Source organism: Taudactylus pleione, unplaced genomic scaffold (genome assembly GCF_031769625.1).
Source record: "Taudactylus pleione unplaced genomic scaffold, aTauple2 ptg000842l, whole genome shotgun sequence".
NCBI classification, from domain to species: Eukaryota; Metazoa; Chordata; class Amphibia; order Anura; family Myobatrachidae; genus Taudactylus; species Taudactylus pleione.
This window is the reverse complement of record NW_028285244.1, coordinates 6,787,919-6,804,475: the sequence shown is the minus strand read 5'-3', so window position 1 is coordinate 6,804,475 and position 16,557 is coordinate 6,787,919. Positions and strand designations below refer to the sequence as shown.

General features: G+C 44.6%; 1 protein-coding gene across 2 annotated transcripts in view; it reads right to left on the bottom strand.

Moving 5' to 3' along the window:
• The window catches only part of LOC148474501 (rho GTPase-activating protein 20-like), a 146,368-nt gene that overhangs the window by 14,878 nt on the left and 114,933 nt on the right, over positions 1-16,557 (bottom strand). For both annotated transcript variants that reach the window (XM_088458548.1, XM_088458549.1), the window contains exons 9-10: positions 10,516-10,698; positions 3,382-3,560 (exon numbers count right to left, since the gene is read on the bottom strand). In XM_088458548.1, coding sequence (XP_088314674.1) covers positions 3,382-3,560; positions 10,516-10,698 — 362 coding nt within the window. The remainder of the gene's footprint in view (positions 1-3,381; positions 3,561-10,515; positions 10,699-16,557) is intronic.

Below are 16,557 nucleotides of genomic sequence, written 5' to 3'. Positions count from 1 at the left end.
TGAGATAGCAATCTCGAATCAAATCACCATCGGGCCAACTCGGAAGTACTTTTCACGTAAAATATACATGTCTCAAATTTACCAAGAATCGGGATGACAAGCTCGGGTGAGATGGCAACAAACTCTCTGCCCAAATCACTTTTCAAACTCTCCACCTCCTGAGCTGAGGGTTAGCCTGAAACATACAGAAATCATTGTGATTTGTGTATGTTTCTGCCTTTAATTAGTAAAAAATGGGTAAATTATTATTAAAAAAATGACGTAGGGTCCCCCCCCAAAAGCATAACCAGCCCTGGACTTCTCAGCCTGTCCTGGTACCTAAAATTATGGGGAACAAAACGAGTAGGGTTCCACCGTAATTTAGGTACCAGCACCAGGCTGCAGGGCCAGTCCTGGGACCTGGGACCCATTATGTCATTTTTTTTACATAATTCAGCCCGTTTTTTACAGGTAAAATAAACAAGCAGCTTACACATATCTCACTATGTGCAGGCTGCTTGCTCGGGAGAGTTAGGCAGAGAGAAAACTTTGCAATCTCAGCTGAGTAATCTCCTGCAAAATTAGAAACTCGGGAGAGATATCTCGTTCTGCTTCACCGTCGGCCAACTCGATTTGCCTCAAATCGACTGTTGGTAAATTTGAGAGATAAAAAGTGATTAAATCACCCGGGTTTTGGCGAGTTCCAGCAAGATTAATCTCATTGAAAATCGGGACCATCTCGAATCTTAGTACATTTACCCCTAAGGGCTCTATTTACTACAATCCGCATATTGAATGCGGATTGTAGTGTGATATTACCGAGTGAATTCGCATTGCGAATTCAGGCAATATCACAGGGATTTACTATAAATCCCTTGCAGGGACAGAGCTTGCGATAAAGCTCTGTCCCTGCGGATCCCATCCGCACTCTAGTCGCGGTATTTTCGGAAAAAATACCGTGACTAAGAGCCCGCTCATGCGCCGACCGACCACCGCTACTACCCCCCCACCGACGCTAAGCCCCGCCCCCTGCGATCGCGGACCCCCCCGCGACCCCCCCCCGCGACCCCCCCTCCCTTCATTACACTTACCTGCATCCTCCTGGCCTCCGGTGATCTTCTCCGGGCTTCCCGATCAGGTGATCTCCCATACTGCACTGGGGCCCGATCACCTGATGACCGGGCTCCAGTGTACTATGGGAGACCAGCTGACTGGAGAGGAGCCATCACCGGAGGCCCGATCACCGGTCCCTGGATTCAGGTAAGTAATAAAAAATGTTTAATTTTTTTTTCTTTTTTTTACAGCAATCAGCTTGCGGTCTATTTAGACCACACAGCTGATTACTGGTACCGGCTCCCGCCTCTGCTCTCCCCGTTAGAGCAGAGTGGGAGCCCGGTAACCGGGGGAGACCCTGGATAACGCCACCCCCAGGTGGCATTATTATCACTGCGCTTCCCCCGCTATTTTTTTACAATTTATTTTTAGTAACTATGGTCGGATCACATTTCCCATTACAGTTATGGGAAATGCGATCTGCTTTACTAAAAATAAGTGATACTAGGGGTTGGAGTAGAATTTTACTAATTCTACTCCAATTGCCCTGTAATAACTACAGGTGAAACTAAAATAATGTGAAAAGGGTGTGAAAACACCCTTTTTCACTTTATTTTAGTAAAAATAATGTTAATAAATAGAGCCCCAAGTCTCTAATTTATACAGATGTGTCCTTACACATCTTTGCTGCAGCCACGCCAAAAAGCCCCTCTCGGCGCGCCAGGTCCCGCGAGACTCTGCTGGCGCCGGGCGTCTTTTTTGCTTTTTTATAGCCGATATGTGACACTTGTATATTTGTGTGCGATGGAGTCTCTGCATCTGTATACGAAGTGCTACAATGTAGCAGCCACAGATTTTTCATTACAAGATCTGTTGTGCTTCATATACAGACTCAGGTGCGCACAGATATACCAGCAGTGGCAGCTCCAGAGGTGAGGCTGCAGCGCAGTCCAAAATTCAAATAGGGGAGTCACACCCACTGCCAGTGAGTGCCAGCCATCTATGTTTGGCAGCGTGTGAAATGGCAGTTGGTCTGGTTCCCCTGTTTGAATTTTGGACTGTGCTGCAGCCTCACCTCTGGAACCGCCACTGTATACAAGTGTCACATATCAAATGAATCAGCACTGTCTGCTGGTTGCATTGCATTGCGACAGACAGACGCCCGATGCTAGCAGAGTAGAACGGGACCTGGCGGCTCACTAGCGCCGTGCAAGTCGTGCTGCATGGCGCGCTGCGTGGCGCATTGAGGCTAGGTGTATAAGGACACGTGTATTTGTGGGCAGATGCACAATTCTTTTCTTTTGTTTGGTGGTCATAACCTGCAAACTGCATTAATATTCTATATATAATATTGTTGAATATTTATGACATAATGTGGTTTTCCAGCTACATAGTCTCTGAGGTAAGTTACTTTAACAAAAGAAAGTAGTTAAGGTCAACCCACTTCCTTCTTGTTTCTTAGAGCGACCAATCAGATTTCGTTTTTCATGTTAGTGCAGCACGAAGGTCAAAGAGCTTCTAACTGCTACTTGTTTGTTCGAAAATGTAACATTAAGACATTGGATGCGGTATATTAGGACGACGATGGCTATATCGACATTCATATAGTTAACATGGTCATTATGTCGACACCATTCAGCACTTCAACACTGATAAACCTTGATATAATCACAATGTCCACACTTCATTTGTAATGTATCCCTAACCCCTAAACCTAATGTCAACATTTTCACTATGTTAACATTTCATATGTCAACATTCTGTTCATGTCTACATTTTCGAGATTCCTTATGTCAACATTTTAACCACTTTGATATAAAAACTGCCGACATTCTGAATGTCGACATAGTGAAGTTCGACTATATGACAGCATTCCAGCACATCTTTGTCAGAGTTCCCTTATAAAATTATTACAAACTGTTTTCAGCCATAATATATAAATCAATATTGTAAACTAATATTACTTCAGGAATGTAGGATACAATAAAGTCTTTAACGTGTGTATGTGAGAGGCTATTGTGATCACTTTTATAGTAAATGATGCCAACAGCTAGTAACTTGTCTACTTGTTTTGTATATATAGTTAATGCAGCCATTTTCTGTGCCTGTGTTATATAACTAGTTCCTAGTGATTGTAAAAGCTGCATTCTCATATTGGTTCAGCCCACAAAAAAGCTGCATCCACTGTGCACAGAATTTAAGTGCACCACCATTTCCGTGAAATCTAGCAGTGTATTGTCAAATAGCATATAAGCTATTGTTACAATGATAACTCTATATTGCAAATAATAAAAGAGTTTTTGGCATCTTAGAAGATACTTATTAAATCACTTCAGAATGTGTGCTCACCATGATGGCTTTAGGCAGGTTGTCATTCTCGCAGATGGCTGGTAAGGAAAGCCCAAATAGCTTTCCAGGAGTTGAAGAGGTTGGAGAAAGTGGGATGTTATCCAGCTGAGTGCTAGAACCACGCCAAAAGGTCCAGTTTATGATAGACCGTTTCCTTTTAAATGGCTTCTGGCTTGGATCTGGAGGGAAAAAGTGAAACCATTTATGGGAGAGCTATAATGTGGCTTTATGATTTGTTTTGTTCATTGGCTGTGACCACAACTGAGATTTAAAGAACAAAATAACTATTCAGTCTTCATTTGTTTTGATGAAAAATTCTTCAAGCCAGTACCGATGGCTGGATGACGTAATTCCTGGTACTTTGCACTGAGGGCCTGATCCAGCAAGGATCACAAGAGCTAAGACGCACGCATTCGGACGATTTTTGCGATCTGCGCATGCATCGCAGAGTGCGTGCGCGAACTAGCCACTTAGATTGGGAATGAGATCGCAGTGTGTACGCAGACCCATTGCTGAGTGTTTGACAGGAAGTGCCGTTTGTGGGGGGTGATGGCGGGATGGTCGGGCGAACGCAGGCGTGCCAATGCGTTTCAACGCCGTTGCATGGGCGTGCATATATTGCTATACCATACGCAGCCTGAGGCCTCATAGCATGTGCTGAAGTTAGCAATTCCTGGGTGTGGTCTGACCTGCATTACCTGTGCGTATGGGTCTGATGTTTCTCGATGTTACTGATTGTATCGCTTGTTGACCAAGTGTATGGATGTGAGTAAGGGGAAGTGGGCGTCCTTATGTTAGGCTGAGATCACAATGTGAATGCAAACATTTACATATCCCCGCTGATATTAGCAACTGCATTGCGTGTGTATATGCAGAATAGCGATCCGTGCTGAATCAGGCCCTGGGTGTTAAAAGTGCATTAAACGTCATTTCAATTGACGGTTTGTATCCTTACATACAGTAAAATGTTAAAAAAGTAAATAAATCCTTGTAATGTGTAAAAAAAAACATATAATTCAAAAAGAGATGTTACACCAATTAAAAAATATAATCTATACGGCGGATGATCAGCTGTTCTCGAGTATCTTTGCAGCTCAAAGGCGTGATTCAGAGTCACAATCACAGTGACCGCCCGCATCAGCAGCAGCAGCATTGCATGCTATAAAATAGATGCGGATTTCTGCCCATATTAAGAGACGGACTCATGCAGCCTAGCTCGTCCGTAAGTGCCGGGCATGCCCCCAGGAGTTAAGGACATGACCCCTTTTCTCATGGCCACATCCCGCCTTTGGACACGAGTGCCGTTTCTAGGTTGTATTTTCATGTAACACAAATATAGTCACAATTTAAAATACTAAGGGGTCTAGTTACTAAGCAGTGTTAGGAGACAGAGTGAAAAGTGATGAGGTGCCAGCCAATCAGCTCCCAACTGCCATCTCACAGGCTGTGTTTGAAAAATGACAGTTGGGAGCTGATTGGCTGGTACCTTATCACTTTTCACTCTGTCTCCTAACACTGCTTAGTAAATAGGCCCTTATGGGTCTTATTTATCATCAGTTTAAAAAAATGACAGTTGGGAGTTGATTGGCTTGAGCACCATTTATCATACGCAGCGAGTTTTAAAACCCGTTGCGTAGGATAAAACTGGATGATAAATGGGCCTCTATATGTTCCTATTTTAATGTCAGGGAATAAGAAGTTTTTTTAAAGTAAAAAACACCTAATGCTGACATCTAAATACCTTGCCTTTGTCCTGTGAGACTGCATTAGCCAATCTACGTGTAAAACAATCAGCGCACTTGGATCCAGTAAGAAAACAGCCCCACCAAAGTAATGCTGGCCCTGAATCTGAAGCGTCTTGTTTCAGCCAAGAGTTATGTTGAGAGGAAAATACTACTGGATTCCTTTAACCCCTCTGGCGGCCAAGGATTTTACAGGATCTTTATTTGACAAACACAATTGTCTCAGGTTGCAGATTCCCAGTTAAAACGACAGCGCTGGACCCATGTGTAACTGATAAAGAATTCAGAATTTTTTTCTTTCGGGTGTGGTATTTCTGGGACAAGCGAGATATGAATTATAACGATCACGAGCCTGTTTCTTTTTCACTTTTATTATTTTATATATTTCACTCTTGGATTTGCACTCTCGCCCCTGGGACTGGGTGGAAAGGCTTTGCTAAAGACGTTAACTTATAAAAATATTTCCCTACATAGCCCTCCAGTAACCCGGCTATGACTTTCCAGCAAAGAAGTGCAAAGTGGGAAACTGAATTTGCAACACTGTATTATTTCCCCTTTGGCTTTGCAATATGCTTCTTCTAGTTGTCTTTGTGCTTAGTAAAAGCATGTTCATATTGCGTATTTTATGATTTATCAGCAGTCGGCATGAAATGTGCAAAGAAATGTGACAAACGAAGGAGAAAATACAAAATGATGCTGTGATATGTAGTTTGATTCACCTTTAATTAGTATAAATGTAAATGGTCACTAAGGTCGCGTGGAGCCAGCTCGACAAAAACAAAAGTAAACAAACATGTGAAAATAATTTTAGTAAAATGGAAACAAAAATGTTAAAGAGTGTTATACCACTTTTCCGACAAACTTTTAACCTGTGCTATTGTCGGGACAACCAGGGTCGAGGTTTGGTTTGAAATGTTCTGAGAAAAATCACCCGGGTCAAGTTACCCGGAAGTCCGATACATTCCGGAGCTACCCAATCAAAGCCCTATAGGATTCTATTTGCATTTCCCCCTGAGAGGGATCCAATTGTATCCCTCCCAACACAACTCGCTCCATGTGTGCCACTCGCCGCAGTCGTAGAAGGACTCCCGAGTCCTAAACCTGGATGTTCTTCTATTGCATAGAACATCTCTTACCGTGAGAGCTGTGATTTGTGATTCTTCTTCAAGCATATGGCGTTAGTAAATGCTGTTATGCTTGCAATGGGAGGCGGGATGCATTGTGATGCGTCATGCATGCTGCTCCAAATCTTTGGATGATTTACAGTATCTGCAATTGCTGTATCCACATTGCGGACGTGTAAAGAGACCAGATCCGGTGATGCCATGCACTGTGGAGGAGTTACACCTCATACTGAATTGACTCTTATGAGCATTCTACACTAAGGGGCATATACAATTGGGCGCGAGGTTTAGCGAGTTAAAAACCTCGTGCACCTCGCCCCCATTCCGGAATACCGTGGGTAGGCGTGCTCCCGCTACCCGTGGTATTCAATTAAAAAAATAGTGGTCGCAGGGTTTTCAGCTCTGAAAACCCCGCGCCGCGTAAAATGGAAAAAAACAACCACCTACCTGGCAGGGGATCTCCGCGGCTCCCAGTGCCTTCCCCTCTCTCTTCTTACTGGAGAGGGGGCTGCTGGGAGTTCCGTGGGCTGATGGGAGGAGCAAGGGCTGCTGGGAGATGTAGTTCTCCCAGCGCCCATTCCGGGGGGGGCCACACACACCGCACCAGGGGTCACACACACACATGCACACACACACACACACACACACACACTAATACACACTTACATACACCACACACACTGATATTGGATACTTCCAACTGCTTAATTAGACCTCAGGGGGGGTGCCGCGGGGGTGCCAGAGCAAGTCCCAGTGATTTTTCCTTAAATCATCGATTTTAGGAAAAATCACGCTTGCGTGAAAAAACCTCCCGGTGCGTGTTTTTAAAAAAAACTACGCACCTAATAGAATAGCAAAAATCCTGCACCTGCAGGAAAAACTTCGCAGGTGCGGGTTTTTTGCTATTCTCGCACACAATTGAATATGCCCCTTAGAGCCTGTATCATTGGAATAAATGTGATTGTTTGTATGGTATTGCATTAGAGTGTGTCTATATTTATTACAGAGGAATTTCTGTACTAGTGTCTGTGATTTGGGCTTCAGCCTACAAGGATGAGAAGCAAAAATATTTTGTACTTTATATATTTGAAGCAAGCATAAAATTAGCACTGTTTTATAGTGGTGAAAGTTTTTTACATAATACACAGTGAGTGCTCTCTCTCTCTCTCTATTATTTTTAAAAAACGCGTTGATTGATCTGGAGCTGGTACGGATCAGAGGAGAAGTGGCTGCCATTTTCCCTAATAGTTATGGCACAGTACAGTGACAATAAAGTTTTGGTTGATTGATTGATTAATAAGATGGTGCCAGATGCAATAGTTTTTTTATGTACAACAATAAAGTTATTTTCCAATATAGTCTTTCATTTTCATCACACAAGCCAACTAGACAACTGATACAAATGTTTTCCCTGGGATGGCAGACACACTGGAAAATTCATCTATAGTCGATCTCTGCATGTTGAAAACATTGGATAATACTTCAATCTGCACCCAGGTTATATGTGTGAAGAGGATGAACTGTGAATGACAATGGCTTTACAGATCACCCTCAGCAGGCTGGGCTATAATTAGCTGGCTTGTGAAAGCTGCTTACCTTCTGCCATAGGCCACCACTGCAATAAAAGGCTGCATTCTGGCTGTCTAACTTTTGCAATACATTGCACTGAGGAAACTTAATGAGCACCAACTGGTTTTGCACTGAGATATTCTGTCTAGCATGCAATTTGACAGTTGTACAATGTGAAGGGTCAATCACTTATTTGTAGTGATGAAAAATATATATATTTTTCAGTTTTCAGGGGTGCAGAGCAAAAACTCATCAGAATAGTGGGAGTAAAACAACAACAGGGTAAATGGGGTACAGGGAATTTGTAAGGGGTACAATAATATTGCTGCTTGTAAGTACCAGAGCTGAGATTTTAACTTTGGCTGTATGCTGATTGCTAAGTTAAATTGGAAGGTATATCACTTTGTGAAATTAATATATCAAAGGCTCTTTCACATCTCTGCAGTAGGAGGAAGGTTTTTCTCTAACTGAATAAGCAGAGAGTGAATGACAGCTAAGCAGACTTAGAGCCGTATTCAGTTTGAGCCAAGCCGCAATACTTTTTCGCGTCCCGGGCTTTTCACCTACTTCGCCTGTTTTGTAGGTGGAAAAGTATCGCGCGCGTGCCCACTTTACCCCGTATTCAATTTGAAAGTACGCGAAAACGGGACCTGGCGAAACTTGAACAGGCAGAAAGTACTGTCAGATTTGGGGAAATCAGCCTGACACCCTCCAAAAGATGCTCTGACATGGGGGTTCCCTATGTAACCCCCGATTTGGCTTGCTGAAGGTATTTGGTGTTTTTAAACGGGCTCAATAGCTGCTAAATAGCGTTTTTGTATATGTGGTGCAGAATAGTATTCAGGAGTATTTTTTCCAGAAAATAAGTTATCCCAGCAAATTTGGGGTACTTGAAAATGGGGGTCAGCATATTTAAAAGTTGCTAAAGTGAAAAATCGTGAAAAATCCACCTGCTGCAAGCACCGGCAATCAAAAAAACACTTGGGGCATACTTGGGGATTCCCCCAGAATCAAGTTCGCTAGTTTTTAACTTTGTCCCCCAACATTTTTCTTTTGCCCCCAAAATGAAAGTGATTTTTTGGGATGTTCTTAAGTGTTTTTTTTATTTAAATTGACACAGTTTAACTTTTGGAGGACTGTCTGAAGGTTGCAGCGGGGTTCCCGCAACATTGCACCCCAAAACCCCAATTCTGCACTTTTTTCCGCCTGCTATTCATAGGCGAAACTTTTTTGCCTAATACATTGCATTGACTTTCCGCCTAGGCGGAAAGTCTTTCAAATTGAATACGGCGATAATTTTTCTGCCTGGCGAAATGACGTCATTGGCGAAACTTTTTCGTCGATTCCGGCTTTTCGCCTCAAATTGAATACGGGGTAAAAGCAAAACAGGCGAAAATGACGTCATCGGTGAAAAAGTATCACGGATCCGGACGCTTCGCCTCAAATTGAATACGGGCATTAATTGTAGAAGTGAACTATGTGGAGGGGCCAGTGATGTCACAGCAAACCTGTCTTGTTGCAAAACCTGAAGAGGCACAGGGTGCAACAGCTGTGATATGGACCTTCCCACCTGTGGATTTTTCAAAATGTATCAGTGAGTAATGAATACACCTATGTACCTGCTGGGTGACCTGGAAAACGTGGCCTGTGTTGGGTCCTAAGCAGAATCGTAATTAGACTTTTTGGTGCCCTGTGCCAGAAAGAGCATTGGCGCCTCCTCATTTTTCAAAGAGACATAATGCACCCAAAAAAGGGGAATGGCCTCATGTGGAAGGGCCAGGGAAAAGATAGGGGAGGCAAGGAGATGCTTGGGATGAAATAAGAGGAAGCTACAAGCAAGAATGATAATAAACAGAAATTTGACAGGCCCACACAGCGCCCCCTGCCCTGTGGTGCCCTGTGCGATGGCACCGGCCTCACTACCCTAGCTACGGCCCTGGTCCTGAGGACCGAGCTTGAGAACCACTGCTCTAGTCATTTCTATGGAGAGCTAATGAGTTTGCTGACAGGCAGAAGATAAAAGAGGAAGTGAGCACATATTCCTGAAAAGACAATATACATAATATTACATAAGATTCTACGGTGTCAGAAAGGCACATAAAAATGCAATTAATCAGGATGGACAGGAAGTGACGCACATGTTTGCTGTCTACTATTACTATGCCCCTCCCCTGCTGAATGCAGCTGGGAGTAGTTTCAGGGATTAGCATACTAACCGGGCTGTTTGGAATATTAGTCAGCCTGATTAGTATGCAAGATATCCTGATTACCAACTATTCTATAAGTCCGACCCACCGGGCAATTTAAAAGCCATTCATTTATAAAAGTGAATTTGTCACAGAGACAACAACCCCATCAAACACAGACACAGACACAGACACATGCACACACAGAAATATATGAATGGAGGCGTTCTGTACAGCCACACTAGCAATGTACTTTGACATAAACATACACTGCGCTGGATTAAAAAAAAAAAAAAAAATTCCCTGTTGTAATTGGAAACTGCCTCAGAGGACGGTTTCCTGAAAATGTTACTTTGCTCAATATGTGTAAACATGCCGTAAATTCTAGGAAAATACTTCAGGCAGCAGGAATGTGCGTTCCTACCCTTTCATTATGTCAGTTTTCAGTAATAACAGACTGGTTAGGTTGAACACTGCAGGCTGAATGAGCCCTCTGTAACTCCGAAGACTCACCAGCTAGCTGTTGACATACGGCCAGGCGGCTGGGCTTCAGTATGAACTGACACTGCAACTCCCTGGGCAGCTGCTCCATGATAAAGGGCCCCTCCAGGTCTAACGTGGAATCCTTCGTCCCCTGTATTTGAGGCAATGCATCGCGAATATGGCTCATTTTAATTCCAAATGGGTATTCGTGTCCTGAAGAAAAGCAGATTACAACACTGTAATATAAATATTACACTATATATTATAATAATAATAATAATAATATATATTCATGCTTAGTGATGTCACCACAAAATGGCTGCCCAGGGGCAGGGGCGTATCTATAAAGGGTGCAGGGTGTGCATTGCACACAGGCCCCTGGGTCCAGGGGGGGCCCGCCCTGCACACCCTGCACTCATATTATCTAATACTTACCTCTCCGAGGTCCTGTGTCGGGTGTCTCAGCCCTGCACAAAACATCGGAAAATGGCCACTGCGGCCATTTTTCCATCATTTTGCACATACACAGTGAGGGAATCTCGTGCCCAGGGTCTACTGATGCTGCGGATGGCGGTCAGATGTGTCAGTCTGCTGCCGGCCGCCGGGGAGAGAGGAGGGGGCCCTGGACGGGGAATGAACACGGGCCCCGTCCACCTTAAAATGCCCCTGCCTAGAAGACAGGTGACCTTTAAAACATTTTATTCAAAACATATTAATTTCCACTGATAAAAATATAGTCGAAATTTTTAGTTTTGTGTAACCCCTATTTACAATATGCATTATAAATATATACTGTATGTATTTCTGTTTTTTTTATTTTTTTTACTCAGAACATCATTATTTTATTTACAAGATCTTAGTCATTATCCATTTTTGGGAAAAAAGTGATTTGTACACAACTTTTGACTAGAGATGAGCCGGCTCGGATTACTTTTGGGGAGAATCGAGTGCCGAACTCAGATCTAATTACTAGTAGGGGTGTGCACCGGCCACTTTTCGTGTTTTGTGTTTTGGATCTTTCTTCGTGTTTTGGATATGGATTGGTTTTGCCAAAACCACCCTTCGGTGTTTTGGGTTCTGGGTTTTGTGTTTTGGATCTGTATTTTTTTTTTAAAAAGCATAAAAACAGCTAAACTCACAGAATGTGTTGATTTTTCTGCTCCTATGCTATTATTAACCTCAAAAACTTTAATTTCCACTCATTTCCAGTCTATTCTGAACACCTCACACCTCACAATAGTGTTTTTATGTCCAAAAGGTTGCACCGAGGTAGATGGATGACTATGCTAAGCGACACGAGTGGGCAGCACAAACACGTGGCCCATCTAGGAGTGACACTGCAGTGGCAGACAGGATGGCAGTTTGAAAACTAGGCCGCAAACAGTACATAATGCAAAGAAAAAAAAGTGGTGCAAGATCGAATTGTCCTTGGGCCCTCCCACCCACCCTTATGTTGTATAAACAGGACATGCACACTTTAACAAACCAATCATTTCAGCGCCAGGGTCTGCCACATGACTGTGGCTGAAATGATTGGTTCGTTTGGGCCCCCACAAAACAAGCTGGCAATTAATCTGTCCCTGCACAAACTGGCTCTACGGAGGCAAGATGTCGTCCTCATCCTCCTCATTCACCGATTCCTCACCCTCTTCAGTGTTGTGTACATCCTCATCCTCACAGAGTATTAATTCGTCCCCGCTGGAATCCACCACCACAGGTCCCTCTGTACGTTCTGAGGCTGGTCTCCCTGGAAGAGTTGATAATTCATTTTTATGAACATCATCTTCTCCACATTTTGTGGAAGCAACCTCCTACGCCTTTCGCTGACAAGGTTCCCGCCTGCACTAAACACTCTTTCGGAGTACACACTGGAGGGGGGGCAACTCAGGTAAAATAGAGCCAGTTTGTACAGGGGCCTCCAAATTGCCTCTTTTTCCTGCCAGGACATGTACGGACTGTCAGACATGCCTACTTGGATGCTGTCACCAATGTAATCCTTTAACAGACAGACGCACGCTTGTCGCTGCTGCTTTGAGGATGCAGGTGTGACTACAGCCCACACAATTCACAAAGACAGAAAAAAAAAGAATTTTTTATTTTTTGTGGAGCGCACTTTGAGGGTTACACCACCCTTTAACAGACAGACACGCGCTTGTCGCTGCTGCTTTGAGGATGCAGGTGCGGCTACTGCGCATACATTTCACACACAAACAGAAAAAAAGATTATTTTATTTTGGTTGGAGCGCACTTTGGGGGTTACACCACCCTTTAACAGACAGACGCACGCTTGTCGTTGTTGCTTTGAGGATGCAGGTGCGGCTACAGCCCAAACATTTCACAAAGACAGAAAAAAAAGAAGAATTTTTTATTTTTTGTGGAGCGCACTTTGGGGGATACACCACCCTTTGACAGACAGACACACGCTTGTCGCTGCTGCTTTGAGTATGCAGGTGCGGCTACAGCCCACTCAATTCACAAAGACAGAAAAAAAAGAAGAATTTTTTTATTGTTTGTGGAGCGTACTTTGAGGGTTACACCACCCTTTAACAGACAGACGCACGCTTGTCGCTGCTGCTTTGAGGATGCAGGTGCAGCTACTGCGCATACATTTCACACACAAACACAGAAAAAAAGAAGATTATTTTATTTTGGTTGGAGTGCACTTTGAGGGTTACACCACCCTTTAACAGACAGACGCACGCTTGGCGCTGCTGCTTTGAGGATGCAGGTGCGGCTACAGCCCACACAATTCACAAAGACAGAAAAAAAAGAATTTTTTTATTGTTTGTGGAGCGCACTTTGAGGGTTACACCACCCTTTAACAGACTGACGCACGCTTGTCGCTGCAGCTTTGAGGATGCAGGTGGAATCTAGATTGGATTTGGAACTGGGGACACACTACCTCCATCAATTGTCTAAATCCCACTGCACTAATGGCGGATACCGGACGCACGTCTAACACCAACATAGCAGTCAAGGCCTCCCTATTTTATTTTTATCGGAGAAAGTTTGATCCTCCATTTATGTTATATTGATATATACGTGCGGCTAAGGCGCACACAAACACAGAAAATATTTTTTTATTTTTGTTGGACACTAGTGCACTTTGTGGGTTACACCACCCTTTAAGAAATGAGCCAGCCGGCCCTTTACTTATGGGACACAGGCGCACGCTTGGCGCTGCTACTTTGTTGATGCACGTGCAGCCACAGTGCACACAATTCACAAACACAGAAAATATTTATTTATTTTGTTTGGAGTACACTTTAGGGGGTTACAAATCCCTTTAACGGTCAAGCCAGCCGGCCTTTTACTTATGACACAGGCGCACGCTTGGCGCTACTTTGTTGATTGACGTGCTGCTACTGCGCACACAATTCACAAACACAAAAAAATATATATTTTAATTTTTTTTGGAGTGCACTTTGGGGGTTACAGCACCCTTTAACGGTCAAGCCAGCCGGCCCTTTACTTATGACACAGGCGCACGCTTGGCGCTACTTTGTTGATGCACGTGCGGCTACTGCGCACACAATTCACAAACACAAAAAAATATATATTTTTATTTTTTTTGGAGTGCACTTTGGGGGTTACAGCACCCTTTAATGGTCAACCCAGCCGGCCCTTTACTTATGACACAGGCGCACGCTTGGCACTACTTTGTTGATGCACGTGCGACTACTGCGCACACAATTCACAAACACAAAAAAATATATTTTTTTATTTTGTTTGGAGTGCACTTTGAGGGTAAAGCACCCTTTAACGGTCAAGCCAGCCGGCCCTTTACCTATGACACAGGTGCACACTTGGCACTACTTTGTTGATGCACGTGCTGCTACTGCGCACACAATTCACAAACACAAAAAAATATATTTTTTATTTTGTTTGGAGTGCCCTTTGGGGGTTACAGCACCCTTTAACGGACAAGCTAGCCCGGCCCTTTACTAATGGGACACAGGCGCACGCTTGGCGCTGCTCCTTTGTTGATGCACGTGCAGCCACAGTGCACACAATGCACAAACACAGAAAATATTTTTTTATTTTGTTTGGAGTGCACTTTGGGGGTTACAGCACCCTTTAACAGTCAAGCCAGCCGGCCCTTTACTTATGACATAGGCGCACGCTTGGCACTACTTTGTTGATGCACGTGCGGCTACTGCGCACACAATTCACAATCATAGAAAAAATATTTACTTTTTTTGCACTTGGGGGGAGCACCCCTGATGGACAGAGCACCCCTTGGACAACACTACAGCACCCCTTTAAGACTGGGACACTGCACAGGACTTTGGAGTGGACACAGCCCCTATGGACAACTGACTGCACAACACAGTCCAGCCAGCCCCTATGGACTTTGGAGGAGTGGACACAGCCCCTATGGACAACAGCAGCACAGCACAACACAGCCAGCCCCTATGGACTTTGGAGGAGTGGACACAGCCCCTATGGACAACAGCAGCACAGCACAACACAGCCAGCCCCTATGGACTTTGGAGGAGTGGACACAGCCCCTATGGACAACAGCAGCACAGCACAACACAGCCAGCCGCTATGGACTTTGGAGGAGTGGACACAGCCCCTATGGACAACAGCAGCACAGCACAGCACAACACTACACAGCCAGCCCTAACTCCCACCCTCCCTCTTCACTGTCCACAGCCGAGTAAGAAAATGGCGCCGACGCGGGTACCTTATATAGAATCCAAAACCCGCGAGACACGGAAGGCGGGATGATGACGTTTTGCCTCGATTTCAGATCCGAGTCAGGCGGGAAAAGTTGAGCCTGACTCGGATCGGCCTCGGATCGGGGGGGGGTTGGGGGGGGTTCGGATTTCAGAAATCCGAACCCGCTCACCCCTAATTACTAGTCACGTGTTTTTGATTGCATGTAACTCCCTCCCTCATGATTTCAGCTGCCAAAATTGGTTAAAATTGACTGGAAATTGCTGTAAATGAATGTCATTGATTTTAACAAGACTGAACCAAAACACTTGTGGGTGGCTTTGACAGAACCATAACATATGAGAGTGATTTTGCCAAAACCAAAATACGGGGGTCCGCGTACATCTGTACTTTTCACCTTTAAAAAAAATCTTACTCATCCTGGTCAACGTGTTGTATAGTTTATATAGAATGTCTTCCTCATCAGCTCTCTGGCCCTGATTCAGAGCCGGACGCTCTGACAAAGCGCTCGCTCAGAATCAGGGCCATCCTTCCTGATTTTAGAGTGGCCTCCTGGCCGCTCACATAGCTGTGGGTGACCACCCACAGCTATAGCGAGCGGCCAAAAAGATGGTCGCGATGGTCAAGACCATCGTGACCATCGGGCTTGCGACGAGACCCTTGTGGTAGGGTCTCGTGGCCGCAAGCCCTGGAGTGCTTTTGGCTCTATCAGAGCCAAAAGCACTCCCACTGACATCACTAGTGATGTCAGTGGGGCCGGCCCCAGACGGTAGGCGTTCCCATGGGAACGCCTCCGTCTGGCCAGACACGCCCCTGGCACACCCACCAAAGGGGGCGTGCTGTCACTCACCATCGACAGCACGCCCCCTTTGTAGCGAGACCCATAGCGACGGCTTGCACATCGGAATCCGGGTCTCACGCATGCGCACGACGGAGCCGGGTCCGTCGTGCGCATGCGCACTGGGCCAACATCAACACGCTTGCGAGCGCTCAGCGCGAGCGGGTCTGATTCACGGCCTCTGTTCTCTGCACAAATTACAATTTTATTTACAAATTCCAAGTGCAAATAGATCAAAGAACAAGAAAAAGGAGCTGAGCACCGCAGAGTGTCACGTAGGCTAATATAAAGACCATAAAACATGAGCAAATATGATTTGGGAAAAATATTAAGTTATTGCTTGTAGTTTATATGATTCTGAGTCGCATGCTGCTGTGGCTCCTTTAGTATCTTTTCCCGTAGTAGTATCTGTTACTTTATGCTAATGTTAGTATAAAGCCCTTCCCCTGGTGTATTGCCGTGAGTCCGAATGCTCAAGGACTGGGGAGCCCACTTTGTGCCTCTTTAGATACAACAACCCCGCTCGGTGCATCTTTAGTCGTTACCACTGG